This window comes from Choloepus didactylus, chromosome 12 (assembly GCF_015220235.1).
Source record: "Choloepus didactylus isolate mChoDid1 chromosome 12, mChoDid1.pri, whole genome shotgun sequence".
Lineage (NCBI taxonomy): Eukaryota > Metazoa > Chordata > Mammalia > Pilosa > Megalonychidae > Choloepus > Choloepus didactylus.
In genome coordinates this window covers 17,900,666-17,917,768 of record NC_051318.1, presented here as the reverse complement: position 1 = coordinate 17,917,768, position 17,103 = coordinate 17,900,666, and the positions used below count along the sequence as shown (strand labels likewise).

The window sequence follows — 17,103 nt, the reverse complement described above, 5'->3', positions numbered from 1 at the left end:
AGAAGTCTTAAGCTCAAGAAACAATGTTACAAGTTTTCTTGATCCCTTCTTCTGAAGAAGTTTAGGAAAATAACATTTCTCATGTTGCCAGCAACAGCTCCAATGGAAGAAATGCCAGTATGGCAACTGCAGTTGAACATCTATTAGAAATGTTATAAGAAATACGTATATTTCAGAACATGAAGTTAAAGGTAAAGAGAAAATACTTCGTGAGGCAAAACATCACTAAAAATATGACAAGGTTACTAACTTTTACTTAGCACAGAAGAGCCGTAGCCAGGTGGTTTTAGAAGGGCCTAACAGAGCCCAGAATTTGGATCTTCTTGATACCCAAACCAGCACATTAGCCAGACGGTAAATAACAGTTTAAATGCAGTTTTGGTTCTTTAATATAAATATCTAATTTTGAAAAGAATATATTAGAAAAAAAAAGAAAATAGCCTGGAATAATAACCTGGATAATATCTTCTGGAATTGTAGTTACTTCTGGAGGTGTAGGTGTTTTGAGCAGATTCTCATAAGAAGAAATTTTAGGAGAAAAGGGGTCCAAAAGATCTTCAAAGCACTTCTCTGAATTTAAAACTAATGAAGTACAATCTTTCATTTCCAAATCATTCGATGAACTATTTGTTTTTGATAATGGATAATTTGTAGATTCCTATTGAATAAAAATAAATCATTATATTATGGTGGTATAAAATAATCTAGCAAATAAAAATACACCTTCAATTGTTAGTTTGGTTGGGGTCTTTAAGTAGGTCCCAAAATGACACCCTTCTTCCCTGATGAAGTTCTAAACAAAATTGAGAAAACAAAGAAATGGCACGTGGAGTCCAAAATGCCATCTTAATTTCTAATAAAGGCTGAGTTAGAGCTTAATGGGAAAACTAAATGGACTTCTTGACTGAATCCCAGATTTAGATGGACTCACCCACACAGTCTTAGACAATATTAAACTGGGCTGATAAGTGCCAAAGCATGGATAAGCAAAGTGTTACCACATGCCCTCAGCAGGCAGGCTCACTCCCAAAAGGAAGCAGCTCAGATCTGAGGAAAACTTAGCATACAATTGATTCACACTAAATTTACCAAACATCTCCCTAGGATCAGAACAGGAAGAAAGGCTAGGGGAGTCATGTCAGTATAGTGTGTTTCACACTAATGGAAAAACGTAAGGAGTGGATGAATTGGAAAAGGCAAGTATCAGCAGGCAGATTACCTAATACTTCAATTGATAATACAGCACTGGGTCTACAGCTGCACTAACATTATAGCCACTAGCCATGTGGGGCTACTTTAACTTTAAATTAATTAAAAATTAAATAAAATTTAAAATTCAGTTCCTTAGATGCATTAGCCACATTTTAAGTGCTTGATAGCTACATGTGGTTAGTGACTACCATACTGGACAGTGCAGATTAAGGAACATTTCTACCATTGTAGAAAGTTCTATTGGACAGCCTGGGTTTACAGTAATGGTTGTATTAAGTGTTCATACAGACTTTTAAAAAGGGATAGGGTTCTGAATATAGTAAATTTGTTAGTAGGAAAAATTTGGAGGGAAAAAAAAGCATAAAAGTCTACCATTAAATCTATCACTCAGAGATAACTTTTTTCCCTTAAAATATATGACTGTGCATATGTGTATGTGCACACACATACAAATAAAAAATTGGATTAATGCTGTAGTTTTACATACTCCTTTATAAAACAAAGCATATAATGAACAATTTTTCATATCATTAAATATTTCTTGAAAACATTCTTTTTATGTTTCCATCTATTTTTCAAAACATGATGGTTACTTAACACCAGATCTTAAGGTATTTCACTATTTCTCTCATTTGACATTTAGATTGTTTCCACTGTTTTGCTTTTATAAGTACCACTGTTAACAAATTTCCTTGTACATAAATCTTTGTCCCAGTTTGCCTTAGAATAAATTCTGAGACAAGGTTAAAGGGTATGAAAACAAGGTTAAAGCTCTTGATATAACCTTCTAAATTACCCTTCAGAAATGTATACATAGCATTAGTCTAAGTTTGGAAAATAGACTGTTTCAGAGTCTGGAAGTCATTAGGAGAACACTTCTAATTTTCACTTTTATGGAAATTTACCAAAGCTGTATTGTTCTTTGTAGAAGGAATTTTCAAACCAGGAGTGCAGAATGTAGGGGCCAAGGGTGAATTTGTATACTTGGCATCTGGAAGACACATACAATGGCATAAACATAAAGATGTGAAAATAAGGCTGAAATGAAGATTTCAACTTTTAAGTTATAAGCTTTGTCAATATAATTTGTGCATTTTCTTTTTAATAGCTGAAAAAATTTAACTACAGTGCGTTAATTTAAACTGTCATTATTCACATATATAATTATAGTTAGCACTAATAAAAGTTCAGCAAGTTTGCAAAGTAAAGTGTCGATGTACAAAAATGAATAGTTCTGGTATAAGCAAAAACAATTAAAATATAATTTGAAAAAAGGTATCATTTGCCATAACAGCAACAAAGAAGACAAGATACCTACAAATCCACCTATTAAAAACTATTTAAGACTTTTATGGAGGAAATTATCAAACTTCTGAAGAAGGAAGAGGAGGAGGAGGTTCCTTACCCTCTAAGATGTCAGAACTTACTCTAAAGCTATGGTAATTAAAAATCCTGTAGCAATGGCCAGGGATGGAAAAATTGATTATTGGAACAAAAGAGAGAACCTAGAGACAGACATGTGCATATACAGACATTTGATATCTGTATATAAAAGAATATCATCAAAGCATGCTAAAAAAAATTCAAAGAGAAAAAAAGTAAACATGTTAGAAAAATGATCAGATTGACAAACAGCATAAAAAATTAAAAGAAAGAAAATATGAAAGGGAATTTCAGAGATTTAGGAGAGAATGATGAGTTCTAAAATATATCTTCCAGGAATTTCAGGGGAAAAAAATTGAGGAAAGAGGAGAGAGGCAATATTTAAAAAGATATAATGCCAGAGTCTCTTCTAGAATTGCTGAATGAGTCCTTAGTTTGAAAAAATATTCCAAAGTCTAAACATAATATGTAAAGACAAATATACAAGTATGTAGATTGTTTGAGAAATGTAAAATATCAAAGATAAAGGCAAAAATCTTATAGACTCCCAGAAAGAAAAGACAAGACTATCTAGAAAGGAAAGCTAATCAGACTAATAGCACTCTGTTCATCAGCAGCAATAGATACCAGAATACAGTGGAATACTTTTTTTTAAATACTGAAGGAAAACTGTCAATCTAGTGGTCTAGATGCAGCTAAATTATTCAAAAATGAGAACAGGAAAAAAGAGAATGTTGTCAGACATTTAAAACTAGATACTACTTTTCACAAACTAGAAATAATGTCTCTGAAAGAACTACTTCAACAAGAAGGAAATTGAATCCAGAAGGAATGAGCAGAAGAATAAGAAGCAATGATAAGAAGCAATGGTAAACAGAATGAAAAGATAGAAATCGGTAAACAAATTTCTAAATGTTAATAAGTACGGACTATAAAAATTGTAACAATGGCACTTTTGTGGAATAAAAACAGAGTCAAATTAAAATACAATAGAAGTTCTCTTAACAATCCTTCACTTAACCAAATCACTATTACTTAATAAACCTAAGCTCTCTATTCCCTCCATAAAATATACTACCTATGGTACATTCAAGGATTTCAGTTAGTAAGCTATTTTTTTCTCACTTCAGAAGTCATAAAGATATTCAGCTATATCATCTTCTAAAAAGTTTATAATCCATTGGGAATTGATTTCTGAATATGGTATGAGCTGGTGATACTATTTACTCTTTTTAAAAAACAAATAGGTTACTCTGTAATATAATCACGCTTTTTTATAAGCTGAGCTTTTAAGTAAGCTTAACAGAAGTCAGGTACATTTTTTCAAACCCACTTATGCCAACATTACTTGTTACTACATAATTAAATATTATGAAAGTGAAATTAGTACAAAAAGAGAATTACTTCTCTGAAAATATGTCAAAATCTTTGGAAAGACCTGATAGACAAGTTACTTAAAAAAATCTGCTGATAAATTTGGTGTAGATAAGCCAATTATTAAAAAAAAAATTATTCAAAGAAATTCTAAAACTTGACGATTTTTACATGGTATTTTCAGGAAAACCAATGTTTTCATGTTTGCTTGCACAACAATATGAAAACACTGCATGAGAATTTTCTTTTAAGTTCTTGAACTATTTTTACAAAGCAAAATCTGAAATGGTAGATGATGTATTTTGGTTGTGATTTATGTAAGAAAGATGATTAGAACTCTGATAGGCTAAGTAAAACTAAAAAAAAAAACAGGCACTACTGGCTCTATATCAAATGATTGGTGAATGAATATATATTTACATGTTTTCAGTTAAAATGCTAGAATCAAACAAACAAGCTTACCAATCTTGAACATAATCAAGAAGAGTGTTCAAAACATGCCAGAAAATTCTTTCTCTTATACAAAATGATGCTGAACCTGAATGGAATGGGACTAAATATAATTCAAGAAAGATATGTTACAAATTGAGAAGGCTATTAGGATGTCTAAGGTGACAGATCCATTTTTGTATACACAGTCTAGAAAGAGTATAGCTGAGAAGTAACTTGATTTTTACACTTACCATTTTTTCCCAACTGCTGGATTATGGGGCCAGGAGTGGGTAAGAAATGATCACTGGTCATTGCTTTTCTTTCTATGGCTTCCTCGCTGGCATGATTCACAGGGAAGTTGTAAGTTAAAATAAAAGCCAGTTAATTTAAACCTCTGGGAACAATTTAATCTTACTATATAGCATCAAGTTTAGACTAGCATTAAGTTCTGCTTCAATGGAACAGAAGTCCCATGGAACAAATCCTATTTATTTATTTATTTTTTAATATCCATGACTCAAAAGAGGTTCAGAACCATTTTCTCGCTCTCTTTTTTTCTTTTCATTTTCTCTTGATGACCTTGACTTACAAGTGGGTTAAGACTCTTTATTTAATGAAAAGCCACATGTTCAACTCATAAATTCCAATACAGGAACTGTATAGTTCATAACTTTGAAATCACAAAGTGGAATGTGACAACCAGTACACAGACACAGATTAAGAACCTGCCATTTTTTAGACTAAGACGACCCATCCTGTCATCTTATTAAGCTTTGCTCTAGCCCATTACCCATATCTCCGGAATACAGCTATAAACAGGAACAGCACTAAATACTAGATAGTGGCTCAGGATTGATTTTCACTAAGAATGTTTCCAGTTTTGAATTGGAATCAGGCTGTCCTTAACATCCTGTATAAACTTTTTTTTAAAAGTGTGTGTGTACCTAATGTAAACTATGGACTACAGTTAATAGAAATATTTTAGTATTCTATAAATATAAATAAATTTATAGAGACAGAATTAGATTAGCGATTATGTAGGGCTGGAAAAGGAAAGAGGGATGGAGAGGTGATTGCTAAGGGGTATAGAGTTTTTCTTTTTGGAATAATGAAAATGTTCTAAAATTGATTGTGGTGATGAATGCACAACTGTGATTATACGAAACACCATGGATTGTACACCTTGGATGGATTATATATTATGTGACTATATCTCAATAAAACTAATTAAAAAAAAAGTGTGTGTAAACTATGTCACACATACCAAGAATGTATATGTTTAAAGTTTAAAAATAATAAATAAAATGAACACCTATAAGGCCACTATCCAGCTTAATGGAATACTACCGATATCTCTGTAATCCTCTATGTAACCTTCCCAACTAAGTGCTCCTTGTGCCCCTTTAGAGATTAATTCCTTCCTAGATATGCTTGGTACTTTACTTATCTAAGTACTTGTAAACAATACATTTTTTATGGATTTTTGAACTTCATATAAATGAAATCATAGTGTTATAGAAAAATCACCACACATTTTCTGATTATTTGTCTTAAATTCATTTTTACAAGTAAAATATCATAGACTTTTACATGCACTACAAACTTGCCCTACAGAGAGATTCACCAATACCCACCAACATTATAAAAGTTTATTTTCTCATGTCCTAATCAACACTGAATATTACCTGTCTTTTTTGATACTATTTCTCTTACGATTAATAAGCCTAATTAAAACCTAGGCATTGAACACATGTATTTGGATAGATGAAAAATGGTACTGATTTTTTAATTGAATTTCTTTGATTACTTGTGAGGATTACTTGTAAATATGCTTATTGGACATTTTGCTCATTTTAAAAATTGGAGTATTTGTCTTTCCCCAATTGTGTATGAGTTTTGAAAATATTATGTATATTTTAATTTATATGTAATATGTGTGTGTGTGTATGTATGTATATATTGCACATTTGTTTTATCACATTATAAAATATTTTCCTGCTTTGTAGTTGTTAACTACCTTGTGATACAGTAGTTTAAATATTATAAGTAGTTAAATCTATCCATCTTTTTTACTGATTTCCAACTCTGATGTCATACCATAATTTAACTAGTTCACTAACATAGGATATTTTGGTTATTTCCAATCTCCCTCTATTACGTAAGGCTATAATAAATACTACTGTGTCAAATGTTTGTCCAGTCTTCCTAAAAATGCAATGACTAGATAAAAGTTTTGAACATTTAAAAATCGGCCCTTTTCATGAAACATTACCAGCAGCAATATGTGAACTTACCCATCTCCTTGTACTCTTGTAATAGTTATACAAATAAAACCTTGTACTATTTTAATAGACAAAATTGCATTTGGTCATATTTACTAGTCACTCATTTAACATTTGTGAGTTGTCTATTCATGTCTATTGCCTAGCTAGCTTTTGGAGTGTTAGTGTTTCCTTACTAGTATGTGTATGACAGTGGTTATAAGGATATAACACTTGTCATGTTTGTTGCGGTGTTTTCTTGGTTTGTTTCCTTTACATCTTTGTTATCTTTTTCATGTTCTATTCTATATTCCTGCATGGAATGACTGAATATTGCTAAGATGTCTAATTATGCGAAAGGCTCATTATGCAATTTTACTTTCTCAGCTAATTTCACTTTTTATTCTTCTAGATAAATTTTAGAATTTTGCTAAACATCCTTCTTTCTCAACCTTAAAAAAAATTCTATGGAAGCTTTGTTTATGACTGTATGAAATCTATAAATTGATTTAATATGATTAAATATCTTAACAATATTCAGTCATTCTATTCAGGAATATAATATCTTTCTTCATCCTAACTGCCCCTTTATATAACTCAGAGATGTTATATGGTTTTCATTATAAAGGTCTTTCACCTAAATTAGACAAGTATTTTATTTTTTTGTTGCAATTTAAATGGATTTCTTTGCATTATATTTACCAGTTAATTATTAATGAAATATAGGAAAGCATATTATTTGAGTTATCTTATATAACTATATAGAATATATTTTATATCAGTCACTTCCTTGAACTTTTATTATTTCTAGAAGTTTCTCATTTGGTTTCCTAGAGTTACCTACGTATGAAATTAACCTAGAAACACAAAACAGAAACACTTCCTATTTGTATTTATATCTCATTACATTGGCCAGAGCGTCAAGAATATATATTGGTGACAGAAAGCTTCATTATTAGGATTAAGTTAGATGTCCATATTCTTTATCTTGTTGGGGAAGAATCCTTCTATTTACAGTTTGACAAAGCATTTTAAAGAATGGGGGTCAAAATTTTATCATATTCCTTACTGGCTTATTGAGATTATCCTACCTTTTTTTCCTTATTGAATCTTGTAATTGAATCTTTTTTCCTTATTGAATCCCAAATAGTAAATATCCTTTATTTTTGGGATAAGCATAACTTGGAAGTTGTCTATTATACATTCAATACACTATTGAATTCAACTTTGAGTATTTTAATTAGGATTTTTACATCTGTACTCAAAAATTAGATTGGGTCATAGTTTCCTTCTGTGTGCCTTGTCAGGTTTTGTATCAAAGTTATATCAACTTCATAAACTAAACTGAAAAGTGTTCTTTCTTTTTCTAGTTTTAGAAAAATAACATACAACATGAAACTTGTATGCTCTCTAAAGTTATGAAAGGATCCATCTAGAAAAATATCTGGACCCATAGCTTTTGGAGCTATTTGTTAAGTTTTTCAGTTTTTACTTTGATTATTGGTCTATCCAGGTTTTTACTTCAAATCAATTTTTATCATTTGTGTTGTGTTCATTTATCAGAAGTTTTCAAATTCCCAGCACTACATCATATAGCACTTTTTTATAGTTTAAATAATAAAAAATTTAGCCTTTAGTTTCTAATTTTGTCATTTGCATTTATGATTAAATGCAAAAGTTCTAGAAAGTTACATAAAATGCTTTTTTCCATAATGTAGCATGCAAGAGCCTTAAGAAAATTGCTTACCTTTTATTATGCTTCACATTTTTAAGCCCCATTGTATAATCTTCATTTAAACACATAGTATATTCAGAAATACCGAAGTGTTCTAATTTAGGAGTTATGCACTCAAAATCATCCATCTTTAGTGCACATTTTGGAGTTTTTAGTACTTTAGTTGGTGACTGTTTGGTAGGTGGAGTTAAAATTTTTGGCTCTTCCTGATAGTTATTCACTACCTGTGAATGGTTTGGTAGAAACTGGGATATCATGTAACGCTCAAGTCCAAAATCAGAAAGTTGTGGACTACGTGGAGGCGTATCGGAAACAGAACTGCTTGGAACAGTAGAGTCAGACAGATCATCCTTCATATCAGGCGTTTGAAGATTTTTGCATTTAGCCAACTCTGGGTTAGAGTTAATGACTTCTTGCTCATCCACTGGGAAGAAAAATCAAAGAGGTAACATTTTGGTCAAACATCACAAGAAATCTCAAGTACTTAAATGCACTAAAACTACATAAAATAGCTCCATTTAAAATTTCCCAGGTCAACAAAAGTTTGATTCTTTCCTTAATCTGTAAATATTTTATTTCAATGGTTCCTTTGGTAAATTTCTGACATGTATCTCTTGTCTATGCATTACAAATTTTATGAAACAGTAGAGCAGAAAGATAAACTAACGTGTTAAAAGATGAAAAATCAATGTTCACAAATGAAAGTCCAAATTCCTAACTTCCTTGGAGGGAATGTGATTTACACCATGGTCTTATTTCCTAATATATTCTGAAACTAGTTTATTATTTTGATGACATTACAGTGTGGTGTTAACTGTGCTCTAGATTTAATACAAAGTATAATACTATTATTTCAGATTTTTAACTTTTAGATACCTAAGTTAAAAACAAAAGACTCTTAGACAAAGATAAGTTTTTATGCTAAGTCAGTCTGGAATAACCTGTATCAAAAGCCTAGCTGAGAGAAATAATGGGAGAGCATTTAAAAGATACGTAGTTTCTCAACCATTGATCGGTTTTGTACTTTTACTTCAGTTTTTGACCCTTAGAAGAGCTGCTGGTTCATCGAGTCCTGTTTTCGCATTGTGCGAAAACACAATGCAAAAATTCTAAGCATTCCTTAGAATTAACTTTCAGGAACTCTGTTAATTCTAAGGAATTCTAAGGAATGCATAGAATTAACAGCAATCAAAAATCTACTATTGTATTATCACAGGCTGTCACTGAAACCTTAAAAAAATAAAATCATCACCATTATCACTCCCCTATAGGGAGATATTATTATCCCCATTTTAGAAGTGTGGAAAAGCAATTTAGAGGAATTATCCAAAGCCACACAGGTAGTAACTGGTGGAACCAGAATCTAGATCCATGGTTCTTTCACACCAAAGCCAAATGCATTCTTTCTATTATACCATGTGGACTATGCCTTGCACACACACATTAATAAATAAGTAAAATATTTGTTGATATAATTAATGTTTTATTTATGTACAGAGATCATTCTCATAAAAGAAATGAAGACACTGAGGTATATTGAAATTAGTCATTCACAGCTAAGGGCATAACATAATGATGGGTGACTATTACATACCAAGCACTCTTCTAAGCAAATTTTATCGCGCTTAATCCTTTCACAACCTCAAGAGGTAGAAACTATCAAATAACCCTACTTTACAGATGAGAAACTAAGGCACAAGGTTAAGTAACTTGCCAGAAACAATAATAAGTGGTGGAATTGAGATTTGAACCCAGGTAGTTTGGCTTCACATTCTAAACTACTTTGCTATACTAACCTTTATTTTAAAAAGGACTTTATCAATTATGTAACTAAAATCTCTCATTCTACAGAGTTAACAGGGAACAAGGAAAATTAAAAAGTATGCCTAAGGTCACTCAACTATTTACTGGCGAAGTTGACTACAAACTACCTATCCAAAGTCACACAGATTATCATACTTTCTTTTCAAATAGCTCAAAAAATTCCTCCCTCTGACATTGAGTTAGTTTTCGTCTGGTATTTTGGAAAGGAGAGCAAGGACTGTCTTCTTTACATTGCACCACTGATCAGCATGGCATCCAGCATAGGGTGAGCACTGAATAAATATTTACTGAATGATAGTCAAAAATGGCAGAGCCAGAACTTGAAACCATAACAAGCCTATGGGTATCTTACTTAATTATGTTGCCTTTTTTTAAAAAATACTAAAACAAATGCCATAAAATGAGTTATTCAAACCTGGATTTTCCTTGGCACGTGGATTATATCCATACTTCTGGAAAAACTCTCTTATTTTCATGATATCCATTGCATTTTTTTTCATTAGTGCTTTGGTTGCCTTTATGAAACCAATGCTTTCTTGACTTTCCAAACTTGCTTTATCAAGAAGAATATTAACATCATCCTTTGAGTAGGAAAGAAGTTACATTACAATTTCTCTTATTGTACTTAATTTGATTAAGTATATTTAAATTAATAAAAATTACATGCCACAGAAAAATGATAAATTAATTTTGTAGGAGTGGTACCTTTAGAGTCTGGACTTCTGAATGCAGGTCATGTAAAATTCTCATTGGGTAATCTTCCAAGTCTTCAACATGAATATTGAAAGGAAAAAAGTGCAATGAATACGAGGAAAAAAAGAAGGAAAAATAGAAAATATAATTTACTATAGTTTCTCGGAATTGTAAAATCCTTCTAGATATTCATTTATAATTTATATTTTGTCATTGGCTAAAAGTGTTAAGGTCGTTCTTTTAAATGTAAACTTTTATTGAACCATATCATACAGAAAGAAAAGTACCAAATCGTAAGTATTTAGCTTGATGAACTTAACAAAGTGAATATACCTGCATAACCAGCACTCAATTCAAGAAACAGCATTACTGGAACTCCAGAAACCCCTCATGTATGCTCCTTTCCCCAAGAATAACCAATACTTTGATTTCTAACATCATGCATCTATTCCCCGTTTATAGACTTTATGTAATAGAATCATACAATGTATTCTCTTGTCACTGGCTTTGTTCATTCAACATTATGTTTGTGACACTACTCCACGTTCATCCAGTCTAATCCGTTCATTCCCATTACCATATAATATTATTGCACCTTGTGATTACACCTAATTTATTTATCCATTACATTTTTGATGGACTTTGGTTTGTGTCTAGTTTGGGAACGTTCTGAATATTCTTGCTTTGAACCTTCTTGTACATGTCTTTTGGTGCCCAAATATTCACATTTCTGGATGGTGGAGCTCTAAAACAGGTTTTGCCTATGTTTATTCAGCTTTAACAACTATTGCCAGATGGTTTTCAAAAGTGGTGGTACCAATTTACATACCCACCAAGCAGTGTATGATTCTATTTGTTCAGCATCTTTGTCAATACCTGGTATTTTCTTTTACATTTGAGCTATCTTGTTGGGTGTGTAACTCTACACCATTGGGATTTAATTTGCATTTCTCTGATAACTAATGAATTTGATCTCATGCCTTTTCATATGCTTAATGGCCATCTGAAGATCCTCTTTTGAAATGCCAATTTAAGACTTTTCTCTATTGCTTGTCTGCCTTCAGTACTCTATAAATTCTGGATACAAGCCTTTTGTCAGATTTATATGTTGCAATCTCTTCTACCACACTATGATTTGCCTTTTCATTCTCTTAATTGTGCCTTTTGATAGACTTAAGTCTTTAATTTTAATGTAGTCCTATTTATCAATTTTTCCTTTATGGTGAGCACTTTTATTTGGGGCAGGGGGAGTGAATACTTTCTTGTTCCTATTTAAAAAATTTTTGCCAATGAAAATACTCTCATGTTTTCTTCAAAAAGTTTTATTGTTTTGTCTTTTGCATTTATAGCTACAATCTATCTGGAAAAGTGTGCGGCATGAAGTAGGGCTCAAGACCTATTAATTTTTTCCATATGAATATTCAATTGACCTGTTATCACTTATTGAAAAGACACGTGACACCTCTGTCATTAATCAGTTGGTCATATATATAATGTAAAAGCAGTTTTAAAAAGAATTACAATTCTGTTTTCCAAAACACGCCTCCTTTGAAGAGCTCCTTCTCCTTTCACCTGTTAAAAGTCAGCAAATTTTCATTAGGAAAATGAAAATCAAAACCCCAGTGAGAAGAGACGGGAGAAGATGGAGGCATCCAGAGGGGTGGAAGCTAGTTTGTCCCCCTGGAACAAATAACCACCAGGAACAACTAGCAAATAATCTGGAAAAACTGCAGGGGACAAATGTGACTGTCCACTCATCATACCCCAGCCTGAATTGAGAAGAATGCCTGAGATTGCAGCATAAAATCTGAAAGTAAAAACTGCAGATCCAAGCTAGGAGACCCCTCCCCGCATGGCCTGAACTGCAAAGCCTCGCGGTGCTAGAGAGCAGCACTCTCCGAGTAAGCAAATATAGCTCAGCTGAACTCCAACTAGGGTTTTAATTAACAAATGTGGACTGCTCGATACAGGCTACGAATCCCCAACAAGCAGAGAGAGGCTCTGGGTGACAACTGACCTTGGAGAGCTGGAGGGTGGCTGTGGACTGGCCCTGAAGGGGGCTTTCTGTCCCTTTTTTGGCTCAGTGAGAAAGCCTCAGCCATTTTCAGTTCCCAGCACTCTGAGACCCAGACAAGGGTGGAGATAACACAGGCAGAGATCATTCAAATGCTAATGACCTCTCCCTAGGAGGGGTATCTTCCCTAAGAGGAAAGAGGCGGGGCCCAGCTCTACTATTGGCCTTCCATTCAGAAACAGACCCCAGAGCCTGGGGGAAAACAGCCATGGGCCACACCTCCTTACACCAGTCTGGAGTTACAGGCTGACTGGCACCACCTGCTGGGCAGAAAAGCACAGTGACTTGAGGCCTCACAGGGTGTATCAATCTTCTAAGACACCCTCAGGGAAACCAGAAACTATTCCCTCCTTTCAAGACCTGAGCCCATTCTGGTCTGGGAAAACCTGATTGGGGTAACCAAGGAAACCAGATGCCTAGACAACCGAAAACTACAACCTATACTAAGAAAAACAAAGTTATGGCCCAGTCAAAGGAACAAACTTACACTTCAACTGAGATACAGGAATTGAAACAACTAATGCTAAATCAATTCAAAAAGTTTAGGGAAGATATGGCAAAAGAGATGAAGCATATAATGGAAACACTGGGCAAACATAAGGTAGAAATCGAAAGTTCAAAAAACAACTGGCAGAATCTATGGGAATGAAAGGCACAACACAAGAGGTGAAAGACACAATGGAAACATACAACCGCAGATCTCAAGAGGCAGAAGAAAACACTCAGGATCTGGAGAACAAGGCACCTGAAAGCCTACACACAAAAGAACAGATAGAGGAAAGAATGGAAAAATATGAGCAACGTTTCCAGGAACTTAAGGACAAAATGAAATGCAGGAATGTACATGTCATTGGTGTCCCAGAAGAGAAGGGAAAAGGGGCAAAAGCAATAATAGAGGAAATAATCAATGAAAATATACCATCTCTTAAGAAAGACATAAAATTACAGATCCAAGAAGTGCAGCTTACCCCAAACAGAATAGATCTGAATAGGCCTACGCCAAGACAGTTAATAATCATATTATCAAATGTCAAAGACAAAGAATCCGGAAAGCAGCAAGAGAAAAGCCATCCATCACATAAAAGGGAAGCTTGATAAGACTATGTGCGGATTTCTCAATAGAAACCATGAAGACAAGAAGAAAGTGGGGTGATATATTTAAGATACTGAAAGAGAAAAAACACCAACCAAGAATCCTATATCCGGCAAAACTGTCCTTCAGCTATGAGGGAGAGTTCAAAATATTCTCTGACAATGACAGAGTTTGTGAACAAGATACCTGCTCTACAGGAAACACTAAAGGAAGCACTGCAGACAGAAAGGAAAAGACAGGAGTGAGAGGTTTGGAAAACAATTTTAGGAGATAATAGCACAGCAATGTAAGAACAAAGATGACTGTGAACATGCTTGAAAGAGGAAGGTTAGGAGCATGTGGGACACCAGAAGGAAAGAGGAGAGGAAAGATAAAGACTGGGACTGTATAACTCAGTGAAACCTAGGGTGCACAACAATTATAATAAAAGGTACAAATATGTTTTTACATGAGGTATAACAAATGAATGTCAACATCGCAAGGTGTTAAAAATAGGGTAGGATTGGGGGGAAAATACAATCAATAAAACTAGAGACTATAATTAACAGAAACATTGTATTCTTCTTCCTTTAATATAACAAAGGCAATATACCAAAGCTAGATGCCTATGGGCTGGGAGGGGTGGGGAATAGGGGAAGAGTATGGTATTCTTGGTATTGGTGATATTGTCTGATTCTTTATTCTACTTTAGGTTAATACTATCTTTCCTTTTGGTGCTTTCTAGCTGTCATGTTTTTTTTTCCCCCCTTTCTTCTTTTTCTTTTGACTCTCTAACTTCTTTGACTCTTCCTCCTTCTTTGTGGAAGAAATGGAGATGTCCTTATATAGATAGTGGCGATGGTGCTGAATACATTGGGTACTATACCAAAACTATGAATCAATAATGGAGGCGGGGGTGGTTAGGGGTATGGGAGGATTTGAGTTTCCTCTTTTTTTTGTCTTTATTTCTTTTCTGGAGTAATGAAAATGTTCAAAAAATTGAAAAAAAAATTGTGATGGTGGATGCAGAGCTGTATGAGGCTATCATGAACAACTGATTGTACACTTTGGATCTTTGGATAGTTGTATGGTATGTGAAAAATCTCAATTAAAACAAAACAAAACAAAACAAAACAAAAAACTCACAATGAAATACCGCTTCATACCCACTAGGATGGCTATTATCAAAAGGACAGAGAATAATGTCTATGAGGATGTGGGGAAATTGGAACCCTTGTTCATTGCTTGTGGGAATTAAAATTGTACAGCCATTTTGGAAATCAGTTTGGCAGGTCCTTAAAAGTTATACATAGAGTTACTGTGTGACCCAGCAAGTCCACTTCTAGATGTAAACCCAAGAGAACTGAAAACAGATTCATGCAAAAACTTGTACACAAATGTTCAAAACAGCATTATTATAATAGCCCCCAAGTGGAAGCAATACAAATGCCCATTAAATGATAAACAAAATACAATATATTTGCATATTGGAAAACCATCCAGCAATAAAAAGGAATGAAGTACTAATACATGCTATGACATGGATGAACTTTGAAAACATAAGTGAAAGAAGCCAATCACAAAAGACTATATATTGGAAGATTCCATTTATATGACAGGCCCAGTATAGGCAAATCTACAGAAACAGAAAGTAGATTAGTGTTTGCCTATAACTGGGATGGTTGGGTGAGGGAGGGAGGGGGTTATGAGGAGTGACTGCTAATGGGAACAGGGATCTTTTAGGGTGATGAAAATCTTATAAACTTAGACTGTGAGAGGGTTGCACAACTCTTGTGAGTACACTAAAAAACATTGAATTTTATACTTAAAATGGGTGAATTTTATGGTATATAAATTATATCTCAATTAAGATGTTAGAGATAAAAAGTCAACCAATTTAATGATTCATTACCACGTTCATAAAAAGTGAACTTCTCTGAAGAACTGGATTCCAACTTTCTATTGTAAAACCAAAAGAAAACATAGTTTGTGCACACAGGTAATATGTTGGTAAGAAGGTAAATTAGCACAAGCTTTGTGGAAAGCAATTTAGCATATATATCAAGAACCCAAAAATAATAATGCAATTTTATATGGTCAACTATGAAAACAAAATTAAATAAAAATGCAACAAAAAACCTTAAATTCTTATGAATACTAAAATATTAACATTGGTGTCTTCTGATGGTAGGTTTGTGGGGAATATTTATTTTTTTTCTTTCTACTTTTGTGTATCTCAAATTTCTTACAGTGTGCATACTTTTTATAGCCACAGAAATATGCATTTTTACCTCGTTGGACAATTATTTATACTATAATTGAAGTAAAAAAAGGGCTGTGTCTGCAGGGTGCAATACTGTCAGGAACACTACAATTATGTCACAATCTCGAAATCTGTAATATTCTTGCAACAGCTTTTAAAAATCTCTAATACAAAGGAGACTAGTGACGGGAGGTTAGTGACAGTGAATTTTGGTTTATTTATGAAAGCAATGCTCAGTAATGAATATTATTGTTTGGGTTGGCAATATGGTTTGGGAAAGTTACAAAAGTGTACTGAAAATTACAAAAGTTTAACTGTGGACCATTTAGGTGAGATCAAAGTCACTGTACATGCAAAGAACAATGTGATATAGATGCTTTTTAAAAGAAATTGCTTTTGCTTACACTATTTTTGATCGACAAACACACGAGATGTGACTTGAAAGCATATCATGTATCATTTGGTGTATGCATTATGAACTCAAGCTGTCCTTAATTAATTTTTTATTCAAATGTGCCGCTTTTTTCGGAACATAATAAAAGTGCTACTTTCATTACTTGAGGGCAGAACTGTTTCTCTGTATGGAACTAAAAACTGAGTCCCACCTGAAGGGGTCATAAGATTAAATAACCAAGAGGCGGTACCTGCAGCTCTTCTGAGCTGTGTTAGAGAAACGTTGAATGTGTCTTTTGATATGCACGCCCCTCCCCCATGTCTTTCGAAGCACTTTCACTGTTGTAAACAACCATTTTGGGAGTGTTCAATTTAATTTTTAATGCC

General features: G+C 33.4%; 1 protein-coding gene across 3 annotated transcripts in view; it reads right to left on the bottom strand.

Annotated features, from left to right (window-relative positions):
- Positions 1-17,103, bottom strand: part of SKA3 (spindle and kinetochore associated complex subunit 3) — a 47,167-nt gene that overhangs the window by 3,334 nt on the left and 26,730 nt on the right. For all 3 annotated transcript variants that reach the window (XM_037800353.1, XM_037800355.1, XM_037800354.1), the window contains 6 exons: positions 10,927-10,988; positions 10,637-10,802; positions 8,410-8,821; positions 4,653-4,738; positions 2,118-2,203; positions 455-658 (listed from right to left, as the gene is read on the bottom strand). In XM_037800353.1, the coding sequence (XP_037656281.1) occupies positions 455-658; positions 2,118-2,203; positions 4,653-4,738; positions 8,410-8,821; positions 10,637-10,802; positions 10,927-10,988 (1,016 nt within the window). The remainder of the gene's footprint in view (positions 1-454; positions 659-2,117; positions 2,204-4,652; positions 4,739-8,409; positions 8,822-10,636; positions 10,803-10,926; positions 10,989-17,103) is intronic.